The sequence below is a fragment of the Cetorhinus maximus genome, chromosome 2 (genome assembly GCF_964194155.1).
Source record: "Cetorhinus maximus chromosome 2, sCetMax3.hap1.1, whole genome shotgun sequence".
NCBI lineage: Eukaryota > Metazoa > Chordata > Chondrichthyes > Lamniformes > Cetorhinidae > Cetorhinus > Cetorhinus maximus.
Window position 1 is genome coordinate 217,899,184 of NC_135880.1, and position 24,834 is coordinate 217,924,017.

The window sequence follows — 24,834 nt, forward strand, 5'->3', positions numbered from 1 at the left end:
TAGCTTTCTCTCGTACTCTAATTTTTCCCTTGTTATTAATCTTTTTGTCATTCTTTGCTGTTCTTTATATTCTGTCCAATCTTCTGACCTGCCACCTATCTTTGTGCAATTATATGATTTTTTTTTAAGTTTGATATGATCTTTAACTTTTTTAGTTAACCACGGATGGTGGGTCCTCACCTTGGAATTTTTCTCTCATTGGAACGTATCTATTCTGTGTATTCTGAAATATCCTGTTAAATGTCTGCCACTGTATCTCTTATTGATACACCTATCCCTTAAACTAATCTGCCAGTTCACTTTAGCTAGCTCTGCTTTCATACCCTCATAACTGCCCTCATTTAAATTTAGAATACTAGCCTTGGACCCACTCTTCTCTTCCTCAAACTGAATGTAAAATTCAATCATATTATGATCGCTGTTACTTAGGGGTGCCTTCATTATGAGGTTATCAAATAATCCTATCTCATTGCATAATGCCAGGTCTAGTATAGCCTGCTCTCTGCTTGGCTCCAGAATGTGCTGTTCTAAGAAACTATCCCGAAAACATTCATTGAACCACCTCATCTAGGCTACCTTTGCCCATTTAATTTTTCCAGTCTATGTGTAGATCAAAATCCCCCATGATTATCATTGTACCTTTGTGGCAATCTCCCTCTGTCCTGCCATGTAGTTACGATTAGAAGGCCTGTGCACCACTCCCACAAGTGACTTTTTGTCTTTATCATTTCTCACCTCAACCCAAACTGCTTCGGCATACTGCTTTCCTGAACTTAGGTCATCCCTCTCTATTGTGTTAATACCACCATTAATTAACAGAGCCACCCTCCACCTTTTCCTAGCTTCCTATCCTTCCTAAATGCCACGTACCCTTCAATATTCAGGTCCCAATGGATTTAATTCTCTCTCTCAAGGACAGGGATGTTTGCAGCAACTTCACAGTCAGCAACAGATAAAATTGACCACAATGGTAACTAGTTTACTGTTTAATTAGATTAGAGAGACATCAACCGGTAACAATTCTGTTAATGTTTTCCAGACACAAACACTTGGAGGTCAAAAATCTTGCTCCAATGGTTCCATCAAGTTAATAAACCTCAGAATCTGACGATTGGAAAGCAGGCATACAGAGAGCAGGAGGACTAATTTGAACAGGTACGAGATGCTTCTCACGTTTCCTGAGTTTAAAACTGCAGTGCATGAAAACTAGTAAAATTATAAAGATATGTTCTTCAGTGATGGTTCAATGAAAAGCTCTCTTTTCGATATCCAATTTTGTTCAGGTTCCCAAATGGCTCTGTGGTTAAATTTACAAAATGACACTGAGCCAAGACTGGGAAATTCCCTGGTCCAATAGTTGGACTGAGTTGAGTCGAATTTAAGCTCAATTGTAAAAGGACAGAGAGGACATAGACCTAATGTAGAACACTTTCTTTACCAGGTATTGGAGCAGTAGTTAAACCTGCTTGCATATATTTTTGTTGGAACATTTGACCAAGCAGAAGTAAACCTATTGGCGTTAGGCTTGAAAGGAAACAACATTTAAATATCAATAATATTCCTCCATATTTAGCATTAGTAACTAACAGAGAACCACAAAACATTTGCAGTCAAATTAGCATCTTTAGTGCAACAGTACTTCTTGAAATACAAGATTTCTGGTGATTTTTTCACCAAAGACTTTAACAGAATCAAACTTTCTGACCCTGGAAAATGTTACATCAAATTGTCCATGTGTAAAAACAGGCCTAGGGATAGAAAATATATTTCCTTCAGGTGTCTGGCCCTGTGGCTGATTTATAGTTATAGAATTTGCAATTCTGATTGAGAACTGGCTTTTCCTGAGTTGAAAAGATGGGTTTATATCTGGTGGACTCAGTATTATTTGAGGAATAAATACTCTATTTCCTTGAAATCTGCTTGTTAGAATTTCAGGGTCTATCATCGAGGAAATTCTCTGCCACTACGTCAAAATCTTGGAACTCCCTCCCTAACAGCGCTGTGGGCGTACCTACTCCACATGGCCTACAGCAGTTCAAAATGATCAATTTGACCATCACCTCCTCAAGGACAATTAGGGATGGGCAATAAATGCTGGCCTAACCAGTGATGCCCACACCCTGTGAACGAACAAGTGAAAAAACAGTGAAGCCTTGAAGATTTGTTACTGACTGGAACTGATGAGCAGTTCGGTTAATAGGTTAAACAAACGATACGGCACAAGATAATTAAAGGTTGTGATTAAGAAGGAAAGTGGGGTAGATTTTCTTCACCCAGAGTCCAATGGAACTGTGGAATACGTTATCAGCAACGAACTTTGAAAATAGGGAGCAATTTTGCTATGATGGGTTGCTGTCTAGTAGCGGGTAGGCTGAGTCACTCAAAGCTATTTTGCATAGAACCCTTACAACCGGCAGAGAGAGAGAGAGAGAGACTTCCTTGTTATCTGTGTGAAGTTGATTTGGACATAGGTTCTAAAGTAAACAGTCAGTGAGCTTTACTCAAATTCAAATGGAGGAAATAGACAAAGTAGGTCAAAATAAGAACAAAAATCCAAATTGGATGTCAGAAGCTCCAAAAAAATAACTAATGCATTCATGTACTTTTACCAATTTGCATTCCCTGTAGTTTTCTTTTAATTGAGAGTCTGAGGGACGATAGTGGAACCAGCTGGGAAAGGTTTAAAAGGTTAAACACAGACGTTGGGGACGAGGTGAGGCCCAAGCTTCAGGTTTATAAGCCTGATTGTAGGAGGAAACAATGACTTGTAGGGAAAGAGGAAGTTCCGCAATTTAATGTACTGAAAAGGAAATATCTGGAAAAATCAAAAGGGTGAGTAGAAAAGGCATCAGTAAAGATTGATAATAAGAATGAAATGCCAGGGGGAATAAAAATGAATTGTCAATTACCCAGGATCTGGGAACATCTTATCTTCCACCAGCCTCCAGTGAGTTAACTCTAGTCACATAACAGACCTAACAATAGACATTGTTAGTGATTTAATTCTATGTTTACTTCGTAATGTTGGTAATGAATTGTATGTTTGGTAATGAACCCTAATATTCTAATTATGTGATTATATTAATTTAGCACTCTACCATTTACAGAGTTTTGAGGGCTTGATACCATCAAGAAAATATTTGCAGTTGCTTTAGTGCTCCTTGTGTTCAAAGGTATTTAATAAAAATTCTTCAAACTAACTCTATTCACAGCTAACAGTGAAAATAAAACAATAATATAGAAAGTGAATATCACAGCAACACATTACATTGACAGACTTCCAGTTTGTAGATTCCGTTGTCTGTTTAGCAGAGTGAGTTTATGGCACGATAAATACAAATGTATACAATGGAGTATAGAACAACACCTATGTCCTACACCAATGAATGGCAGAAAGTAAACTCAATTCTTCCATATGTGAGCGACTCTAGTTCAGGGATCAAACATTTCTCCACATTTTGCCCTATGTGTCAGCATTCAGCAAACCCAGCATAGAATGAAATGATCCAGATACGAAGTAAAGCTCCCTACGATCTACCCCAGTGAGTTAACCATGGTGAAGGGCATTTGTCCTAGAGAATAGAGCACTTTTCCTTTCAGTTATCCATTGAGGTTACGACTTCAGTTGCATTGTTAAATGGGATGAGTTCAATGGAAGCCTCTCTCTGTAGGAAGAACAGAAGTTCAACAAAAGCCCCTCTTCAGGCACCTCTCGTACAGCCAGCTTACAATAGTCTTGGAACGATCATGGCAACAAAGGTCACCTAACATGTGACCCAGTTAGGGTGGAGGCGATTGGCCAGTTGATCTACTACCTGACTACAGGCCGTGGGCTGAACTTATGTGATGTCATTTGATTGACATCTCTAAATATAAACAAACATAATAAAGTGGAAATTATGATACATCACAGATCTTTTTTTCAAATTAGGGTTTTTTTTTGTGAAGTTGTCCAGAATTAAAGCAAATATCTTTAATGCAGGTCTTTTGCTCTCCTTTATCTAAGGCTATCTTCAAAATAAATTGTCATGAGATTAATTTTTGACATGGTTATGAGGGAGGGAATGCTGCCTTGTGCTTTAGCTAAGACTTGAGACTCACACCCTGGCTGTTCTAAAAGTGCAAGATTCCCAAGGCTCTAGCTGAAGAGCAGCTGCAAGTGTTCCCATAGCCCTGGCCGACATTCCTCCCTCAGCCATGATCATCTGAAACATACTGACTTTTTCGTTCATGATTCTCATTTTTGAGAGCTTGCTGTGCACAGGATGACTGCTTCAAAGTAATTTGAAGTCATTTGGTATGACTTCATACCAAAGTCATGGTACCCCCCAGGATGACACCAAATCCAACATATCCGTGCACAGGCCACTATCTTATTGGCGCTTGTATGATAACATGGGTGACATAGCCAGAGCTGCTGCTGCAGTTGTGTTAAAAGAGTGAGATGGGCAGGTTAGCTAAGCAATTATCAAAGAACTATCTTCAGCTGATACCTCCACCTCTCTCTCAACCTTTAAGATGCCTCTTTAAACCTAGGCCTTGGACCAAGATTTTGGTGCCAAAGTCCCAATATCTCCCTATGTGGCTCACTATCAAATGTTGTTTGATTATGTTCCTGTGAAGCAGCTTGTGATATTTTACTAATTTAAAGCCAGTGAGTCGATACAAGTTGCCCTTCTTGTTGTAATGGTAATTTAAGTCAACTGGGGGATGTACACAAGAGAGCTGATTACCCAATCACAAGGTTATCTAGGCAGAAGATACTGTTCATGTAGTCCAGATTTTCCATCCATTTAAATGAATGGGTCTGCGGGCCTACTGCTTTCTGACTAGACTCGTTCAGGTTGCTAGGAAACCAACCCCTGATATCAGCCCTAAATCCTGATCACATTCTGCTCCATCACAAATGGAGTTCTATCAGAAGATAAGAGTATTCAGCTACAGGCAAACCTCATTAAGGTGGGGAGGTGGTGGTGATGGCGTAGTGGTATTGTCACTGGCCTAGTAATCCAGAGACCCAGGGAAATGCTCTGGGGACCTGGGTCTGAATCCCACCACAGCAGATGGTGAAATTTGAATTCAAGCGATAAAAAATCTGGAATTAAAAATCTAATGATGATCGTGAAGCCATTGTTGTTTAAAAAAAAACACCTGGTTCACTAACGCCCTTGAGGGAAGAAAATCTGCTGTCCTTACCTGGTCTGCATGTGACACCAGATCCACAGCAACCTGGTTGACTCTTAGCAAGCCACACAGTTGAATCAAACTGCTAGAAAGTCACCAAGGAATGTGTGCCTACATCACATGGACTGCAGCGGCCCAAGCAGGCAGCTTACCACCACCTTTTCAAGGGCAATTAGGGATGGGCAATAAATGTTGGCCTTGCCAGTCGATGCCCACATCCCATGAATGAATAAAAAAAACACCCCCTTTTCATCTCTGACCTTCTCTTTATGTCCCTCAGCCTCTTCTCCCTCAGACATGAATCTAACCACCTCCTGCATATTTCAGTGCTTTTCCCTTCAACATAATTCATAAGTTTCAAGTGTAAATGCCCCACCTGAATTCCCTCTCATTTCTAGTTTTGACGTAGTAACAGGGTGTGTGTGTGACTCCTTCACCATAATGAACCAATCTGCCTGGTACAAATTTGTCGGTTTCCCCCCTTATCATGTACATTTTAATGCGGTCACCTTAAAATCAAGGATAGAAGTTCAGCTAAGTTTGCTCATACCAAATTTCCAACAGTCAGAATTATCCTTGTTGATCACTTCACTGTCCTCTCAAGAACAATAATATCCTACCAGTCTCTCCTCGTGGGCTTCTTCAAATGTAGACATCAGTAGATTATTATTCTGCATTCTCTGTTGTTTTGCTGCTCGCAACTTGCAACTGAGAAATTCAGTTCCATAAGCTTTGGAACCTTCCCGACTGGCCATTGTGATGTGGGATGTGCATTCCCACTAAAATGATTCACAAATTTCAAACTTAGATCAGGTCCCCAGTATTCTCTGATCACTCAACAAAGAGCATTAGCGGGAGTGTCAAACTAAGCGACAGGAACTCTTCATCAGGGCTGTGGTGTTTTCTCTCTTCCTCCTGGTAAGGTAGGTGGAAGTTCCTGGGTTTGTGAGGGTTTGTCTTGAGGTCCACCTGCCCCCTCGCAGAAACGTCACCACTCCTCCTGCCGACCTTTAACACTAAGGCCTCCAGCATCACATATTTTCTCCAGCGCTCCATTTGTCCAGCTCCTAATTGCAGTCAGTGTCAGCTAACAGCGCTGGAAGCACCCCTTTAAAATGGACAGGCCGTCTTTAAGAGGAGTAGACTGGCTGCACCACTGGCTACCAGTGCAAGCTGCTCAGTCTCCTGCTGAACACTCGGGCAGCCACTTGGACCAATCAGGTCATTGAGGAGTCAGCACCAAAAACGCGGCTGCCTACCTTAACGGGAATGGGTTGCGAGTCGCTGTCCCGAGCCCAAAAATGGGTACAGAACTATTTTTATCCTTGTGTGGCCTATTGTGTATTTGCATCAAAAAAAGAGTGGAGAAGCAAAGGGATGTATGAAAAATAGTATTAAATAAGCAGAAACTATTAATGAATTTAAGGGGAGGCTTGCTGCATATTTGAGGCAGAATAGAATAGGGGGATTCAGGGGTAGGGTGGGAGGTGTGCTATTTAAACACTGGCGTAAATGTGTTGGTCGTATTGCCCTGTTTCTGTGCTGTGGATTCTGTGTAAGTCTATATAAAATGTGAAAGCTTTGCTCCTGCAAAGGTCAAAGTTACAAAGAATTTTTAGATGTCTCAGTGTCTGGCTTATATAGTCCACAAATGAACTAACCTCACTGGCAAAAAGTATCAAGTGGAAGGGGAAGTACATCAGTCTTCATGCTGTAAAGCAGATCAGTTTGGCCCTTGGCAAGCTGAACTCTGCTGCTGAAAAACTCTAAGAAGCAACTGGCAATGAAACAACACATGGCTGTTTCGAACAACTTCACTGCCAGACAGAGATAATTAACTGCAGTGGTAACTGGCTTTTCCATTTAATTAGATTGCATTTAATCTGCACAATCAGGCTATCGTCAGCTGATAAATGTTTGGACAGACAATGTTTGCTGCACATAAATACCAAAGGGTTGAAAATCTTTATCCTTCATTCTATTAAAAACAACAAAAAAAAAACCCACATCTGAAGTTTACTGTTCTTTCCCTTATCAGATGAAATAGATAAGAGCAGGCTAATAAATTTCAGAGATGTGAGGTTGGGAAATCAGTCACAACAGAAAGCAGGAGGATTCAGCTCAGGGAGGTAAGTGTTTCAGGATTAATCAACAGTGTAAGGAAGAGAGTTAAAATGCAGGGTTCCTCTTATGTTAAGCAGTTGAACAATCTTCTTTGTGTGACATGTTGCTTTCGATGCTCAGTAATGGGAGGTATGGTATTTAACTGTGACACATTGACCAGGAAGGTGCTATATTCAATATCCCTGCACTGATGTTAAGGCATTTACAGTTGCTCTTGATCGACTTGCTCAATTGTGGGGGTGGGGGGGGTGGGGGGATATTTCACCAGTGATTTATCTTCCTCTTCATTATCTTCTCATGATCTTTACCAGCTGTGCATGCGTGTGTGCGTTAAGTTGAGGGTGGGGTGGAACTAGTCGCTGCTGCTACTTCTGGTGAATGTTCCATTGACGTTCACTCTCCACCTGAAGTGGGGAGTCACTCGAATGAAACAGAGGACGTGAAACATTCCCTGAGGGATTGTACAGCCTCTGGGGTCAGAGGATAAGAGGAGAAAACTTAGGAAAAGGAGAACCAAAAATGTCAGAAACTGTGGAAATTAATATCGAGCAGGTCTGTGCTTCTATTCGAAGGCAGGAACTGGCTGCAGTAAAGGTAAGAGTGAATATTAAAATTTTATCTGCAACAAAAAATAAAGTGAACCATATGCAACGATTAATGATTTGAAGAGCCATATTGGATTGGAAACATTAATTCCATGTCCCTCTCCATAGATCCTGCCAGACCTGCTGAGTATTTCCAGCATTTCTATTTTTATTTAAAATGGAATTGAATTTATTTAATTAAACATTAAATTGATCATCAAGGGCTTAAGGGTTAAACTTATATATAACTCTATATCTGTACACACCTTCGTGATTACTAAGAAGACTTAAAGGACTACCGATTGAGTTCTTCCATTCCAGATTTAACACCTCCGGCAATGAGGGAATGAAACAAGTTACTTCAAAAATCCCCATGCCATTAATTGCAAACAAGCTTACTGATGTGAATCTCAGTGCTAGATATTAATATTTACATCCGTCAAAGATGACGTTTTCTTGTAACATTTTGTTAATAGTTTTTGTTTTAGTTCTTTCTTCTGGGCCAGCATTTAATGCCCATCCCTAATCGCTTTTGAGAAGGTGATGTCGAGTTGCCCCTGTGGTGTAGGTACGGCCGCAGTGCTGTTAGGGACGGAGTTCCAGGATTTTGACCCAGCGACAGTGAAGGAATGGCTGATATAGTCTGGAGTTTTAGAGCCCCGTGGGGCAGGCTGGCTGGCTGTAAAATTGGGCATTATGCTAACAGCAGCACCATCCCTGCCACCCACCTGCCTGCCCTGCTGCAATTTTACTCGTTTTGGGGGAGGGGTTGCATGGCCCACTTGCCTGTGAGCCAATCATGGCCCTCAAGCGGCCAATGAAAGGCCATGTAAGAGCTTCCACTCACCACCACTGGGGTTTTACCTGCAGCGTGTGGAAGGTCGTGTTAAATGTCAAGCTCGCCACGTGAAACCTGACAGACCTGATAGCAGACGGGCGAACCTCAGTTTCGGATTCATTTGCCCATTGGTGCCCCTTCCAAAGTATCCCCCATACCCCTCTACCCCTTACCAGCGCCTGCCAGCCTGGCCCTGATGACATTCATAATTTATCACTGTGCTAAATGGGATAGATTCAAAATTGGGCATCCATGAGGCACTGCGGGCCATCAACAGCAGCAGAATTGTATACAACCACAACCTGTAACCTCTTGGCCCAGCATATCCCCCACTCTCCCATTACCACCAAGTTCAATGAAGAGTGCAGGAGGGCATGCCAGGAGAAGCACCAGGCATACCTTGGAGCTCACGACCCCAAAATAGGGTCACGACCCACAAGCTACAACTCAGGACTACTTGCGTGCCAAACAACATAAGCAGCAAGTAATAAACAGAGCTAAGCGATTCCACAACCAACAGGTCAGATTTAAGCTCTGCAGTCCTGCCCTTCAGTTGTGAATGGTGGTGGACAATTAAACAACTCACTGGAGGAGGGGGATCTACAAATATCCCCATCCTCAATGATGGGGGAACCCAGCACATCAGTGCAAAAGATAAGGCTGAAGCATTTGCAACAATCTTCAGCCAGAAGTGCTGAGTGGATGATCCATCTCGGCCTCCTCCTGAGGTCCCCAGCGTCACAGATGCCAGACCAGCCGATCTGATTCACTCCACGTGATATCAAAATACAGCTGAAGGCACTGGATACTGCAAATGCTATGGCCCCCGACAACATTTCGGCAATAGTACTAAAGACTTGTGCTCCAGAAGGCTGTGCCCCTAGCCAGGCTGCTCCAGTACAGCTACAACACTGACATCTATCCAGCTATGTGGAAAATTGCCCAGGTATGACCTGCACACAAAAAGCAGGACAAATCCAACCCAGCCAATTACCGCCCCATCAGTCTACTCTTGATCATCTGTAAAGTGATGGAAGGGATCATCAACAGTGCTATCAAGTGCCACTTGCTTAGCAATAACCTGCTCACTGACGCCCAGTTTGGGTTCCGCCAGGGCCACTCAGCTCCTGACCTCATTACAGCCTTGGTTCAAACGTGGACAAAAGAGCTGAACACCCGAAATGAGCTGAGAGTGACTGCCCTTCACATCAAAGCAGCATTTGACTGAGTGTGGCATCAAGGAGCCCTAGCAAAACTGGAGTCAATGAGAGTCAGGAAGAAAATTCTCTGCTGGTTGGAGTCATACCTAGCACAAAGGACATCATGCAGGAGTTCCTTAGGGTAATGTCCTAGGCCCAACAATCTTCAGCTGCTTCATCAATGTCCTTCCTTCGATCATAAGGTCAGAAGTGGGATGTTCGCTGATGATTGCACAATGTTCAGCACCATTCCTCAGATATTGAAGCAGTCCATGTCCAGATGCAGCAAGACCTGGACAAAACCTAGGCTTGGGCTGACAGGCAGCAAGTGACATTTGTGTAACACAAGTGCCAGGCACTGACAATCTCCAACAAGAGAGAATCTAACCATCGGCCCTTCACATTCAATGGTATTACCATCGCTGAATCCCCCACTATCAACATCCTGGGGCTTAGCATTGACCAGAAACTGAACTGGACCAGCCATATAAATACTGTGGCTACAAGAACAGGTCAGAGGCTGGGAATCCTGCAATGAGTAACTCACCCCCTGACTCCCCAGCACCTGTCCACCATCTACAAGGCACAAGTCAGGATTGTGATGGAATACTCTCCCACTTGCCTGGATGAGTGCAGCTCCAAGAACAATCAAGAGGCTGCTCACCATCCAGGACAAAGCAGCCCGCTTGATTGGCACCCCTTCCACAAACATTCACTCCCTCCACCACCGACACACAGTGGCAGTGTTATCTACAAGATGCACTGCAGGAACTCACCAAGGCTTCTTAGGCAGCACCTTCCAAACACATGACCGCTACCACCTAGAAAGATGAGGGCAGCAGACTCATAGGAACCTACCACCACCTGCAAGTTCCCCTCCAAGCCACTCACCATCCTGACTTGGAAATATATCGCTGTTCCTTCACTGTTGCTGGGTCAAAATCCTGGAACTTACTTTCTAACAGCACTGTGGCTGCACCTACATCACATGGACTGCAGCGGTTCAAGAAGGCAGCTCACCACCACCTTCTCAAGGGCAATTAGAGATGGGCAATAAGTGCTGGCTTAGCCAGCAACGCGCATATTAAAATGAATTAAAAAATTAAAAACATTTTTAAAAAAAACCTCATAGCCTGGAGGCGTGCTTCACACAGAGGACTTGCTGCAGTTTCAGCAGTGACCACCACACCTGATGGCGTCGCTGGGAGCTCTTGGAGCGAGTTCCTCCCCAATCCGGGTGGAAGTCTTACCTCAAACCAATTAATGACCCAATGGCCCTTAAATGGCTGTAGGACGAACCAGCCAATTGGGGACAGGCTCACCCCCAACTGTTATTCTGAGGGGCAGGGACTTCGCCACCAAAGTAAAACGCACTTCTGAGTTGTGGAGGGAGACTTGCAGGTGAAGGTTTTTCAATGTTTGCTGCCCTTGACCTTCTGGTTGCAGGTTTGGAAGGTGCTGTTGAAGAAGGCTTGGTGTGTTGCTGCAGTGATCTTTTATACAGTACACACTGATGCCATGGTGTGCTGGTGGTGGAGAGGGTGAATATTTAAGGTGGTGGATGTGGCGCTGATCAAGTGGGCTGCCCTGTGCTGGATGGTGTCGAGCTTCTTGAACATTAATGAAACCACACCCTACCAGGCAAGCGGAGGGTACTCCATCACACTCCTGACTTGTGCCTGTGGATGCTAAACAATTTTTGGGGAGTCAAGAGATGAGTTACCCACTGCAGAATAATCAATTGCTCTTATAGCCATGTTATTTATGTGGTTGGTCAAGTTAAGCCTCTAAATGTTTATGTTTTAGAAAAAGGAATTCAGTGCTCAAGTTGCTATAATATAGAATGGTTGGACTCTTTCTGAATTGCGGAGGAGTATGCTTGAATCCAACTCAAGAGTATTCTATCGTGCATTCTTAAGCTGGTGCAAGATTTATCACCCATTAGGAACTGAATTGGACTTGCTTCATATGGTGCAGCAGTCTTTCAGTAATCACAATGGCAAGATCTCAATGCTATGATTATGGCCAAATTGAAACCCAGGTCGCAGAGGTTAAAGGGCAGGGCTCTAACCCATTACACCATACAACGTTGAGATGTTGATGGACTTGCAAAACTGGATCACCACAAAGTTCTAATCAAGAAATGTGTTTCAACAGCAGAAGGCAGCAGGGTGCTGAGGAAAGGTCATCGCGATCTGAAACGTTAACTCTGTTTCTCTCGCCACAGTTGCTGCCTGACCTGTTGAGTATTTCCAGCATTTTTTTTGTTTTTGTAATGAGTTTCAAGGTTCTGTTTTGTAAAGGGTAACACAGGAGAAATGCATTTTTGCTTGTGATATTCTGAAGAAAAGGGTAATGTTGGTAACTACCGTAAATCTACAGCTTGTATTTAATCCTGTTTATTTGCCTGTTTACTTATTGATCACATGAGCCTGATTATCAGTTTAAGTTCTAGCAGACTCTGACAAGAGTGTTTATCAATCTGCCTACTGGAAGCAGGTAAATCTGGTGGCAGCAATGATAAGATGGGAGGAGGCTCATGTGGAGCATAAAGATTGGCCTAGACCAGTTGGACAAAATGGCTTGTTTCTGTATTGTAAATACTATGTAGTTCTATGTAACAGCCCTGATCTGAAGTTCATTCTTAATCACATGATAGCATCCTATATATCTTTGCTGGTATATATTTTTGATGGAATTATTGTCAACAATCATCACTAAGTTTCTTATCTTTGACTTACAAAAATAAGATTTAAATGCCAATTAAACAAAGACACTTCCTACGTTTAATTTCCGTAACTGTTAATTTTCTATATTTAAAATGTCTGTACTGCATGTTCCTCCTGCAGTAATTGCTGCATGGTTATCTGACACGAATATAATAAACATGGCTCCATCAGTAAAAATGGTCCCACTCCAGGAACTTGAATACAAAAATCTAAGCTGACACTCCAGTGCAGTGGTTAAGGGGGTGCTGCACTGTCAGAGGTAACATCTTTGAGATGTTGAACTGAGGCCCTGTTTGCTCTCTTGGGTGAACATAAAAGATCCCATGGCATTATTTAGAAGCAGGGCGGGGGAGGATTATCCCCGGTGTACTGGCCAATATTTCTCCCACATCGACATCAAAAAAACAGATGATCTGATCATTATCGTGTCGCTGTTTGTCGGAGCTTGCTGTGCACAAATTAACCGACAGATTTCCTACATTCCAACAGTGGCTACACTTCAAGAAGCACTTCATTGACTGTAAAATGCTGTGAGACATTCTGTGGGAGTGAAAGCTATATACATATCAGGGCTTTGCGAACTGCGGGTCGTGACCCCATTTTGGGATCGTGAGCTCCAAGAGAGCAGTGGCTGACGTGGAACTTGGACTGAATGCCAACAACTGTGAGGCCCCTTTAAAGCCTTTCATTGTTTTAAATAGTGGGTGTGGCCTAGCTGACCATTGATATTTGAGGCCTGATTCCTGCTATAACTCAGTGAAAAAGTAGGTGCCTTTCTGAAATAAAAACCCCGCAGTTTAAACACTTCACTCTCACAAATCTCTCCCCGCTCCTTCGCTGTCACCAATCTCTCTCCCCTTTGCTCTCGTAGCAGTCCACCCTGATCTCCCTCCCCTCCAGCCCCCTGTCCCTCCAGCTCTCCCCACCTCCCCCCACCACAACCAGCTCTCACTCTGGGGGCAATGTTCAAGTCTGAGAGTGGTGTCATGGTGGGGAAAAGGTTTGGAAACCAGGGTGTTGTATATTTAAGACTATTGAATTCTCAACTGTTTCGGAGGCTGAGTTTTTCAGTCAATCATTATCTAGCAAATTTAAATTTCTCTTGTATTCCTGATGCTCTGGGAAGGTCATGAATTATCAGCTTGGTTTTAGATAATCCTGCTGTCACTAAAATTTTGGAAAAGTGGAAGTATTTAGGAATGAAACCTCCCCTCCCGAACCCCCTCCAGATTTTGTCACCCCATGTCAGGATCAGAAACCCTTCCAGGTTCTAGCTCGACCAACTGCAGAGTAAAACTTTAACCATAATGTGCAAAGTGCATTTCCTTCAGCACCACTCCAAAATATAACTTTTCCATCCGCCTGTGGCCTCTCTGAATTAGATTGTCTTTTGAGTCAACAGATGCCAATTAAAGATAGCTGTTGAACTCTGCTCTTGGCTGTAGCTGATTGGAAGCTACGGGGAAGACAGATAGGGACAGGGTCCGAGCATTAAAATAAGGCCTTCAATCACCACAGGATCTGGGTCTTCCATGTTGATTTATAATTTCTTATGGAAGATGCAGATGGTGCCTTCTCCAGTTTAGGTTGTCCATCATGGTGCTTCACTAACAGCTGGAATGGCTCCCCAAACTTACTCCTGATGTTTATTCTCTCATGGGGTGTGGACATTGCTGGCAAAGCCAACATTTATTGTCCATCCCGAATTACCCTTGAACTGAACATTTCAGAGGACAGTTAAGAGTCAATCACATTGCTGTGGATCTGGAGTCACATGTAGTACAGACCAGGTAAGGATGGCAGATTTCCTCCCCTAAAGGACGGTAGTGAGCCAAATGGGCCTTTACAACAATGGATGATCGTTGTCATGGTCACCATTACTGAGAACTAGCTTTATATTCCAGGTTTATTAAATTGAATTTAAATTCCATCGGCTGCTGTGGTAGGATTTGAACCCACGTTGCCACAACATTATCGGGATCACTAGGCCAATGACTTTACCACCATGTCACCATCTCCCCCCCATTTGACTCCATTTTAACGTCTCAGACTTCAAGTGACCCTGGAGCAAGGGTAGCTTCAGCTGCTGTGGTGGGGGGCGGGGGGAAGGTAGTGTTTTAGTTCTTGAGCAGGTTGTTGGGTGGGGGGAAAACGAGAAGTTCAGCATGTTGGGAATTGTTTTAACTGCAGTTTCTACCTACCTTTTCACAGGCTTTATTTTGCAGCAGCAATCAGGCCTCAAAGATCTGTCCATTAGGCCACGCCTACCAATTGAAAGAAACACAGGAATTTAAAGGGGGCTTTAGATGTTAGCACTTAGTCCAAGCTCCACAGTAGCCATTGCTGCCTTGGAGCTGGCGACGCCAATATCTCATCTCACCTCATGGCCTCACTGGTGGTCGTCACCCACAATTTGGGAAGCCCTGGATTAGACACTTAGTTTTTATGGGTCTTGTGTCCAACCAAAAAGTTGCCATTCACATAACAATTAAACCATTGAGTTTTCAAGGTCTAAAAGCTAACATTATCTTTTCAGAGGTTGACAACTGATCATCATGAAGATATTTGTCGTTACTTTGTTGCTGTTCCTGGTGAAAGGTATGTCACAAAAACTTTTTTGATGTCAGCTTTGGTTTAGTGATAACAGTCTTCCCTGTCTCAGAGGGTTATGGGTTCCATCCCCATTTCAGAGGCTGGAGTTATTTCCAATAATCTCCTGGATCGAGTAGTGGAGACAAACACTCAAGAGACAATTGGAAACTGTAATATGGGAACTATGAGTTTCTATGCAAGGCTGAGTAAGATGACCCAAATTGGCTCCCAATATGTGTGTTCAAGTAGAACAAGTAAAAACAGAGAATAATAAATTAGTATAATTAAAAACTGTTGCAATATATTAATCTGGCGGACTTCCAATCTGTAAATTCCATTGCATGAATATGAGCGGAGCAATTCGAAATAAGTCTAAATAAGGCAATGGGATAATTAATCAAGAGTTTTGCTACTGATCACTATCTCACAAAGATCGCCTCTGTAATTTTGCCCTGCCTCAACACATCTGCTGTTGAAACTCTCATGAATGCTTTTGTTACCTCCAGACTATCCCAATGCTCTCCTGGTTGGTCTCTCATCTTCAGCTCTCCATAAATGTGAGCTCACCCAAAATGAAATGATGGCATAGTGTTAATGGCAGTGGACTAGTAATCTAGTGGCACAGGCTAATCCTCTAGGAGCATGGGTTCAAATCCCACCATGGCAGTTGGTGGAATTTAAATTTGATTAATAATCTGGAATATAAAGCTAGTCTCAGTAATGGTGACCATGAAACTATCATTGATTGTTGTAAAAACCCATCTAGTTCACTAATGTCCTTTAGGGAAGGAAATCTGCCATCCTTACCTGGTCGAGTCTACATGTGACCCCAGACATAAAGCAATGTAACTGTCCTCTGAAATGGCCTATTAAGCCACTTGGTTTTTGGGGAATTACGGATGGGCAATAAATGCTAACTTTGCCAGCAACACCCACATCCCATGAAAAAATGAATTAAAAAAACGCGGCTGCCAATATCCTAACTTGCACCAAGTCCTGTTCACCCATCACCCCTGTACCCTCTGACCTATACTGGCTCCTGAACCACCAGTGCCTCAATTTTAAAAATTACATCCTGGTGTTCAAATCTCTCCATGGCCTTGCCACGACCATCACATTGGGTAGTGTGCATGCAGGGACTTTGAGCGAGGACAAGATCAGACTGGGTTATGATATTATCTATGGACAGTGACATTGGCTGGTCTCACACATAAAGAATAGGTAGCTGGGTAATATACCACAGACTGTAGGCACTAACTGAACCCAACAAGTCTGATCATCTCCAGAGAGGAGGGCAGATAATCAGCAGAAAATAAATAGTTAATGAGGATGGATGAGGTACCCAAGAATTAGGAGCAGGAGTAGGCCATTTGGCCCCTCAAGCCTGCTCCGCCATTCAATAAGATCATAGCTGATCTGATTGTGACGTCAACTCCAATTTCCTGTCTGCCTCCCATAATGCTTGATTCACTTGCTGATCGAAAACCTGTCTAACTCAGCCTTGAACGTACCCAATCGCCTAACCTCCACTGTTCTCTCGGTAACAAGAGTTCCTCAGACTAACAACCCTCTGACAGAGAAAAAAAATCCTTACCTCAGTCTTAAATGGTAGACTTCTTATTTGTTCCCTGGTTCTAGACTCCCGCAGAAGGGGAAACATCCTCTCAGCGTCCACCCTGTCAAGTCCCCTCAGGGTTTTACATCTTCAATAGGAACAGCTCACCTTCTTCTCTTGTTACCTAAAGGAAATCTGACCTCAAAAGATAAATGTACATAAACATAGACATTTCTTATTCTGTTTTTATGATCAGGAACTGAGGCTCGTGCCCTTCCAGATGAGTCGGATGTCACACTAAGTTTTGACAAAAGTACTCATTCCAGTTCTGTGGAAGTTGCCTCTCCATCAACGTAAGGATCTAATCTTCTATTGTTATGTTGCTGTTAAACCTCTGAAACTTGTATTTATACAGCATCTTTCATGAACGTAGGATGTCCCTAAATGCTTCACAATCAATGAGTATTTTTGAAGTGTAGTCACTGCTGTAATTTAGAAACTTGGTAGCCAATTTGCACATAGCAAGCCCCCACAGACAGAAGTGTGACAATAAAATAATCTGTTTTTGTGATGATTGGGAGGTAAATATTGGCCAGGACATTGGGAATAACCCCACCCTGGTCTCTTCAAAGTAGTGCCCTGGAAATGTTAACGTGCTATCTGCCTTCTCAGGAAGATATCAGTTTAACATCTCATCTGAAAGATGGCACCTCCAACAATGTAGCGCCCTCTCAGTACTGCATTGGAGTGTCAGCCTTGATTTTTGAGTTTAAATCTCTGGAGTGGGGCTTAAACCCATGACCTTCCTTTTAGAGGTGAGAGCACTACCAGCTGACTCATAGCTGACATGCCTGTTAATTGTTCAAACTCTTCCTCTTTTCCCTTCTAGTTATACCCTAATGTTGACATCTCAGAAATTATGGGCTGGATTTAGCGGAGACCACTGGACTGGGCATGATGGGGGTGCTGGGAGAATTGATAGGAGTACCTGCATCAGATTCCCAATTTTGGGGAAACTGCCCTCAATTAAGTTGGGGGTGGAAAGGTGGAAAGGGCGGCAGGAAGCCAATTAGGCTCATTAATGAGAGCAATTACCCTAAGCCCACTGGAACTTGGTGGTGGCTCAGAGGTTCTTCAGAACTTGCATGGCTTTCCCGTGCCTCTGGAAGGCTACCCAGCAAACACTGTTGGAAGGTCCTTTGTTGACAGGCACTTTGTGTCTAATCGAGGAACCCAACATTGGGAAGGGGGGGAGGGGAGATGCTGAAAGCCACCCCCTGTCCTTTCCTCCAACCCCTCTCCCATCCTCGCTGGTGACCCCCACCCACCCCACGACCCCCATCCCACCCTCACTTAATGGTATGCTGGGATCCAGTGTCGATCCTGGGACTGGGCCTCAGTGCATTACCAGCAGCAGCCACAGCTGCTGGTGGCGCTGCTTGTAATGAAGCGCTGTGCATCTCTGATTGGCTGGCAGCTCTCGGGGCTGAGATCTCCACCTTTTGGCATCATTAAATCATGTGAAAGGCCTGGGCTGGCCATTTAAGTGCCTGGTGGGGGGAGGCCACGTCACTGGAACAAAATCCAGCCCCATAGCTTGGAATTTGCACTTGTAATGACGGCAAATCTGTCAGTGACTGCAATTATTACTGTATAAAACTGACAGCAACTTCTGGTTTCCATGCATTCATAGTGAAATGCTGAGATCTGGAAGTTGCTATCAGTGACACCCTTCACTGTTGTGTATTTGCAGATGTAATCAACACAGAATCAGTGACTTTACATGCACTTCAATGTTTTATGCACTCTTCAACTATAAGAAAAATTGAAATGAAGTATAACTGAGGTTTTACTGTCATACTAACTCATAATTACTGCCAATAAATCCCTCTGGCCCTGAAAAATTAACTTTACAAGTGTGGAGTGTCATGCCCTCAGAGTAACATTTAGAAATTCTATGATTTTTTAAAATAAAAAATAATTCTATTTTCAAAGTTTGTTTATGATATTTCATCTTGTACTTTAATCCCATGCTTGTGTTTTAAACTTTTTTTCACTTTCTACAAAAATGAATAAAAAGTGAATTATAATGCATGCTTTTTACTTCCCTGATTTCCTGCTTGTGAGATTTATTCAGTCTGGTTGGTTGATCAGTCTACCGCATGAATTCACTGCTGCTGGCCACCACAGCTTCACTATATATGCCCCCATATTCAAAGTCACATTGGAATAAAAGAAATCGAGTCTAGAGCCTGCTTAAATATTTGTGTGCAGCTTTTTTTGAGGTCAGACTACCACCCCCTTGCTGCTGACTGCAAAACCTAGGCCATTGAGCCTTGTTGTCTTGTTACCTTTTCAGTGAGTCCCTTGTACATCTAATATATTTCCAGTATTCCAGTCAGGTCATTCCCCAATCATTGCGCAACTTTATATCCTCTTCAGCGCAACACATTAGTTTTCATTTTGTTATCAGTAATAATTGGTTGTACAACTCCAGTAATTTCAACAATAGTAAAAAGGTGGCAATGAACTGGAATATTTGGGTATAGAAAAAGACTATTAATCTCAATGAGGTCTCCCCAATTTTCTTTCTGTCCTTTCCCACATCCTGCTTCGTAAAGTGCCCCTTGAATATGACCGGTTTATGTGGATTAAGCTGAAAACTTCAATTTGGTGACCCAAAAGTCATGAAACCAAAGCCACTAATTGCCTTTGTTTATCAATTGAGCTTCTGATTCCATTCCCAAAGGCAGGTCCTTGGCTCATTGTCTGCTGATGCTTCATCCTGAGCTGTTTTTCTTGGCAGTTTTTGTCAGTGGTGGTTTGCCATTGTCTCCCACTCTCGGGCAGGGAGGGGAGGCGGGTCCCAAGTCTACCTCGGCTGGAACAAGAATCAAACCTGTGCTATTGGCGTCTTTCAGAACCGCACACTAGCCATCTGGCCAACTGGGCTAACTGACCCCCAGGCGTTTCTGAAATTAGGAATCATTTTTGTTGCTTGTTTCAATGCCCCGCCAAGAGCAACCATATTGCATCATTTCCTCCTAACTGGGTAGCCAAGATGCAATAAGTATCACAACCTATTTCATTGGTATCTTGTTGTGTTACCTTTGCGCCAAAGAAGGACTGCAAGCTGAGATCTACAAACGTGGATTTATTTATTATTTCTCTCTTCTGCAGGCAAAACAGTAACCTAAGTATCATTTTTGAACGTGTAGCAGAGAACATGACCATGCTGACAAGAGAAATCCAAAAGCAAATGCAGACTGCTGAGAAAAATCTTGTTGAGCAGGCTGGTATGGTCAGAGACACGCTAACCTCCCTGTTTGAACGGATTCAAGGACCAACTGAAGGCATTTCCAAGCAGAACACGCTGTCCATCACCCAACAACTGGAGTTGTTGAAGAAGAACATTAGCCAGTTGGATCTGAACTTTAGACCTATTAATTTTAATCAGACTTTAGATGAGAATGCATACCAAGATCTCAGGCAGAACATAGAGCAACTTCAAAAGGTTTTGGGTCCTTTAGTTAATTTTTTCCATGAAACAATTACTGGGGGCGTTGAAAACCTGAGGAAATCCATAGCACCTGGGGTTCATGAAATCAGGAAACTTGCGATTCCGATTCTGGCAGAATCCGCAGACATGACTTCGGAAACACCATAATTGCCTTAAAGTTGTTTGATGGATTCTGACATTAGTGAGGATGATTAGACCTAGAGAAGACAAGTTAAGCTTCAAACCAATCAAAAATGTGAAAGACCAACGCCCATTCTATATTCAAAAGCAAAATACCGCGGATGCTGGAAATCTGAAATAAAAACAGGAAATGCTGGAAGAACTCAGCAGGACAGGCAGCATCTGAGAGAAACGGATTTAACCAAGGTGACTTGAAATGTTGACTCTGTTTCTCTCTCCACAGATATTCCCAGACAGGCTGAGCACTTCCACTATTTTCTGTTTTTATTCCTCATTCTCTGTTGGCCTTCACTTAGTTGTAATTTATTGCCCAGAAACTGGCCAATTGACTCAGCCGGTCTATGTAAGTGTTTTATGTCCCGTTAGAATCTCCTCCCATCTTAACCTAACCCCCCATCAAAATATATCCACAAAATAAATAAAATCAGTTGCTGTGCAAATAATGGGCAACAACTAAACAGTTTTGTTTGTTGTTCATTTTCAACTGACGGGAATTTTCCCAATGAATGACCTGTTCTGTCGACTTTTTCTAAGGAATGTTTGTTAAGCCAGTGATGGTGGGCCACTAGGCCAATCAGATTATTTCACAAGATCCATAAATCTGGAAACAATGACACATAATGAGAATAAAATTGTAATTCATAATAACAGAAGCCAAGGCACAACTTTGTCTCTCTTTCTGGCAACATTACTGTTGTTTGATTCAGCCTTATTGATGTGCTCAGTTGGATTACTGGAGGTAATCGGAGCGTTGATTTGTATAGTCTCCACCCAGAGGATTGGGGCAACTGTGGCTATTGTAAGGGTTGTTTGGTGTCACACAGAGAGGTCTGGAGGCTTGTAAGATAGAACATTAAGTACTTATTAACAACTCATAACTGTATACATCTCCAAGGTGTAGACCTGCATCGCTGCTGTCTCCATGCTTGCTCCTTCCAGACTCTCCTACCCTACACAGTCTACTATCATGTGACTCTCTACATCATATCGTGGGTGATACTGTTCTCCAGCCCCACATTAACTCTTCCTCTGCCGAGCACCCTTATACTACATTGGGTTGCAACAATGGAGATTCAATCCACCTGTACAAAAGTTTCAAACGCAACGCACTGAGCACAAAGTTCCAGAGTGGAGAGGGTACTCAGAGAGAGAGAGCGAGAGAAATTGAGAGAGACAGTGAAAACGCCCCAACATGTTCCTTGTTAGGCTGTCTTCTTTTTTGTTGGGGTTTAGATGTCCATCAATTTCAGGTGGGAGCCTACTTTTAATATGATAATTGAGATTCTATGAGGTCTGTAGGATCCCAACACAATTTTAAATAGGGCAGTAGGTGGAGCTTGGTTTCCAGTCTACTCCCTGACACCAGGCATAAAATGGCCTATCAGTGACTCTTAGAGGCTGCACAAAAAGAATGACAAGTGTAAGTTCTTATTTAGAGATTTTTGTGTTGCTAGGATGACTATGAATGCTCCTCTTGGCCTCACTTTCTGTTCATTCATTCCCCTACACCCCACATCCCCCCTCCCCTCCCCCCCTCCCCTAAAACTTGTTACTTCTGTCATGCTCCGAAGAGAAGCAGCCAGAATTCCCTTCTATCTGATTGGTGAGCTTCCTGTGGGGGCTAGTTCGGTGTTATGGATTTCACAGCCTCAAATAGTTAGGACTTCATGATTGAGGTAGGGTTGCCAGCCCTCCAGGATAGTGTGGAAAAAAGAGCTGTAAACAGTGGAGAAGGAGGTGGAGAAGGAAGTGGTAATAAATTAAGAGGCAATGAAGCTGCATGTGGCGTGATATGGGAATGAAATGGGCAGCTGGCGACAATGGAGAATTAATCTGGCTACACAAAAGTTCCAAAGTACACAATGTACTGAGCATCAAGTTCTAGAGTGGAGACAGTACGCAGAGAGAGAGAGAGCGAGAGCAATTGAGAGAGACATTGAAAATTAATTCAGAAGTTACAATTGTTATCCTCCCCTCTTAAAGATACAGTGTCGCAAAGATACATTTGGTCAGGTCAACAAGGGCTGACCCCTTTTCAGCTTCAGTTATAAAGATACTTCACTAAAGTGAGCAATGTTTGTCCAGATAACCCACTGACCAAGTGAGGAACGAACTGGTAAAAGATCCCTGAAATTGTCTAATCTTAACCCTCTCTGTCCTTGTTAGATCCACAGGAATAGCAATCATTTTCTGGGGTCATACAACCACGTGAAAAGAGGTTCAACTAATTTTCCCATATTTAATAATGAAAACCACCAATTGCATTGTTTCTGAAGTACTTAACTTGGATTTTAATCATTTCCAATTTTAAGCTTTAATATTACTGTTGAACTGATTATAAGCGAATGTATGAAAATGTCAGTAGTGTAAATAGACATTATAACGCACAGAATAAAGATAAAGTAAAACTTTTAAATGAATTAACAGCATTATTCTTTTCCTAATTATCGTCATTTATTATTCAAAATTAAAGTTTAAAGATCTCCCAATGGCCTAGGTAGCCCTGAGTGGATTTGATACGTGGTCTTTAATCATTGCAAAGCCACAACTAACCCCTAGAGAGTGAAATTAGGAGAAGGGATCATGGATGATCACTATTGTGGGTCTCTTGGACTAGTTTTCGTTGCTGAAAGAGGCAGGGAAGACTTTCCCTGATTATTTTCCCCTAATTGGCTTGGATTTTTAAGTGACTTTTGCCTCTCCGGGTGGGATGGGGACTGTTGAAGATGCCATCCTTCCATTGAGATGTTAACAAGGCCCTATCTCTGTCCTCTCTATTTGGTGTAAAATATCCCATGGGACTATTTCAAAGAAGAATAAGGAGTTATCATTAGTGTCCAGGCCTATATTTATCCCCCAGCCAACATCACTAAAACCGATTATTTGGTCAGTGTCATATTGCTGTTTGTGGGAGCTTGCTGTGCACAAATTGTGTGTGTGCGTGTATGTCTGTGTGTCCCTGTCTGTGCTTTGTGTGCGCATGTGTCTGTGCGCGTGTGTCTGTGTGTGTGTGTGTCTGTGCATGTGTGTGTCTGTGTCTGTGCGTATATGTGTGTGTGTCTGTGTGTGTGTGTCTGTACGTGTCTGTGTGTGTTTGCGTGTGTCTGTGCTTTGTGTGCGCATGTGTCTGTGCGCGTGTGTGTGTCTGTCTGTGCATGTGTGTGTCTGTGTCTGTGCGTATCTGTGTGTGTGTCTATGTGTGTGTGTGTCTGTGCGTGTCTGTGTCTGTGCATGTGTGTGTCTGTGCATGTGTGTGTCTCTGCATGTGTGTGCGTGTGTGTGTGTGTGTTTGTGCGTGTCTGTGTCTCTGCGTGTGTGTGCGTGTGTGTGTGTCTGTGCGTGTCTGCGTGTGTCTGTGCATGTGTGTGTGTGTTTTGTAGGGTCAGCCATGTGGCACTCAGGAAGGGGCACCAAGGGCAGAATTTTTCATATGGTCGGCGGGCTTGGCAGGAGTGGGCGGGGGTGGGTGCGGAGCTGATTGCTGCCCGCAATTGGCTCCACGCCGTCATTTTACACAGGCGGGCCAAATAAGGCCCGTCCAGCGTAAGATGCGACCGGTAGCACTCAGCACTACCTGTGCAGGCAGGGGGAGGAGGGAGAGTTGGGGCCAGTGCTCTTTCACGCATGCATGTGAAAGAGCGCTTCAACCTCTCTGAGGCACGGAGCTGCCTCAGGGAGATTGAATCGATAGTAAAAATGTTAAAAAAAAGGTTTAAAAATTTATTTAAACATGTCCTCTAATGTGACTGTGTCACATGAGATGGGGCATGTTTTTATTTACGTGAAAAAAATGTTATTTATTTAATAAAAGCTTTAGGAAACCTCACCCCGCTCGTGGATGAGGTTTCCTAAAAAACACGAAGGCCGCTTGGCCTTTTTGCCTGCCCGCCAACCGTAAGATTAACAGCGTTAACAAGTACTTCAATTAATTTCTTAATGACCTTAGCAGGCCGTTCACATATCAGTGGGCGTGCAGCCGACTCCAGTGTGTGCCCGCCGAACGAAACATCGCTACTGAGCGCGATGACGTCGGGACGCACGCCCGACATCATCGCGCGTCACTTTATACATCGGCCTGTCAGGCCCCGCCCCCGCACGCTGACTGAAAAATTCTGCCCCAAGTCCCACACAGCTGTACTCCTGTTCAATCCATGTTGACTTCAGGAAATGTGCACTTTTGCCTCTTAACTTATTCTGCTCCACATCCTCTTGGAGAGGGTGGAAGCTTCATTTCGGAATCATGTTGAGATAAATAAAAAAGAAGTGACCAACAGCAGGTAAAGATCAAAGCTGTGCATCCCATACCCATAAGAACATAAGAGCATAAAA

General features: G+C 43.2%; 1 protein-coding gene across 1 annotated transcript; it reads left to right on the forward strand.

Annotated features, from left to right (window-relative positions):
- The first annotated feature begins 7,226 nt into the window (after positions 1–7,226).
- Positions 7,227–22,925, forward strand: LOC144670179 (uncharacterized). Its single transcript, XM_078532657.1, has 4 exons — positions 7,227–7,313; positions 15,195–15,256; positions 17,062–17,158; positions 19,986–22,925. Exons 2-4 carry the CDS (start codon positions 15,214–15,216, stop codon positions 20,470–20,472), a joined length of 627 nt encoding a protein of 208 aa, XP_078388783.1. The 5' UTR covers positions 7,227–7,313; positions 15,195–15,213; the 3' UTR covers positions 20,473–22,925.
- Positions 22,926–24,834: the final 1,909 nt, after the last annotated feature.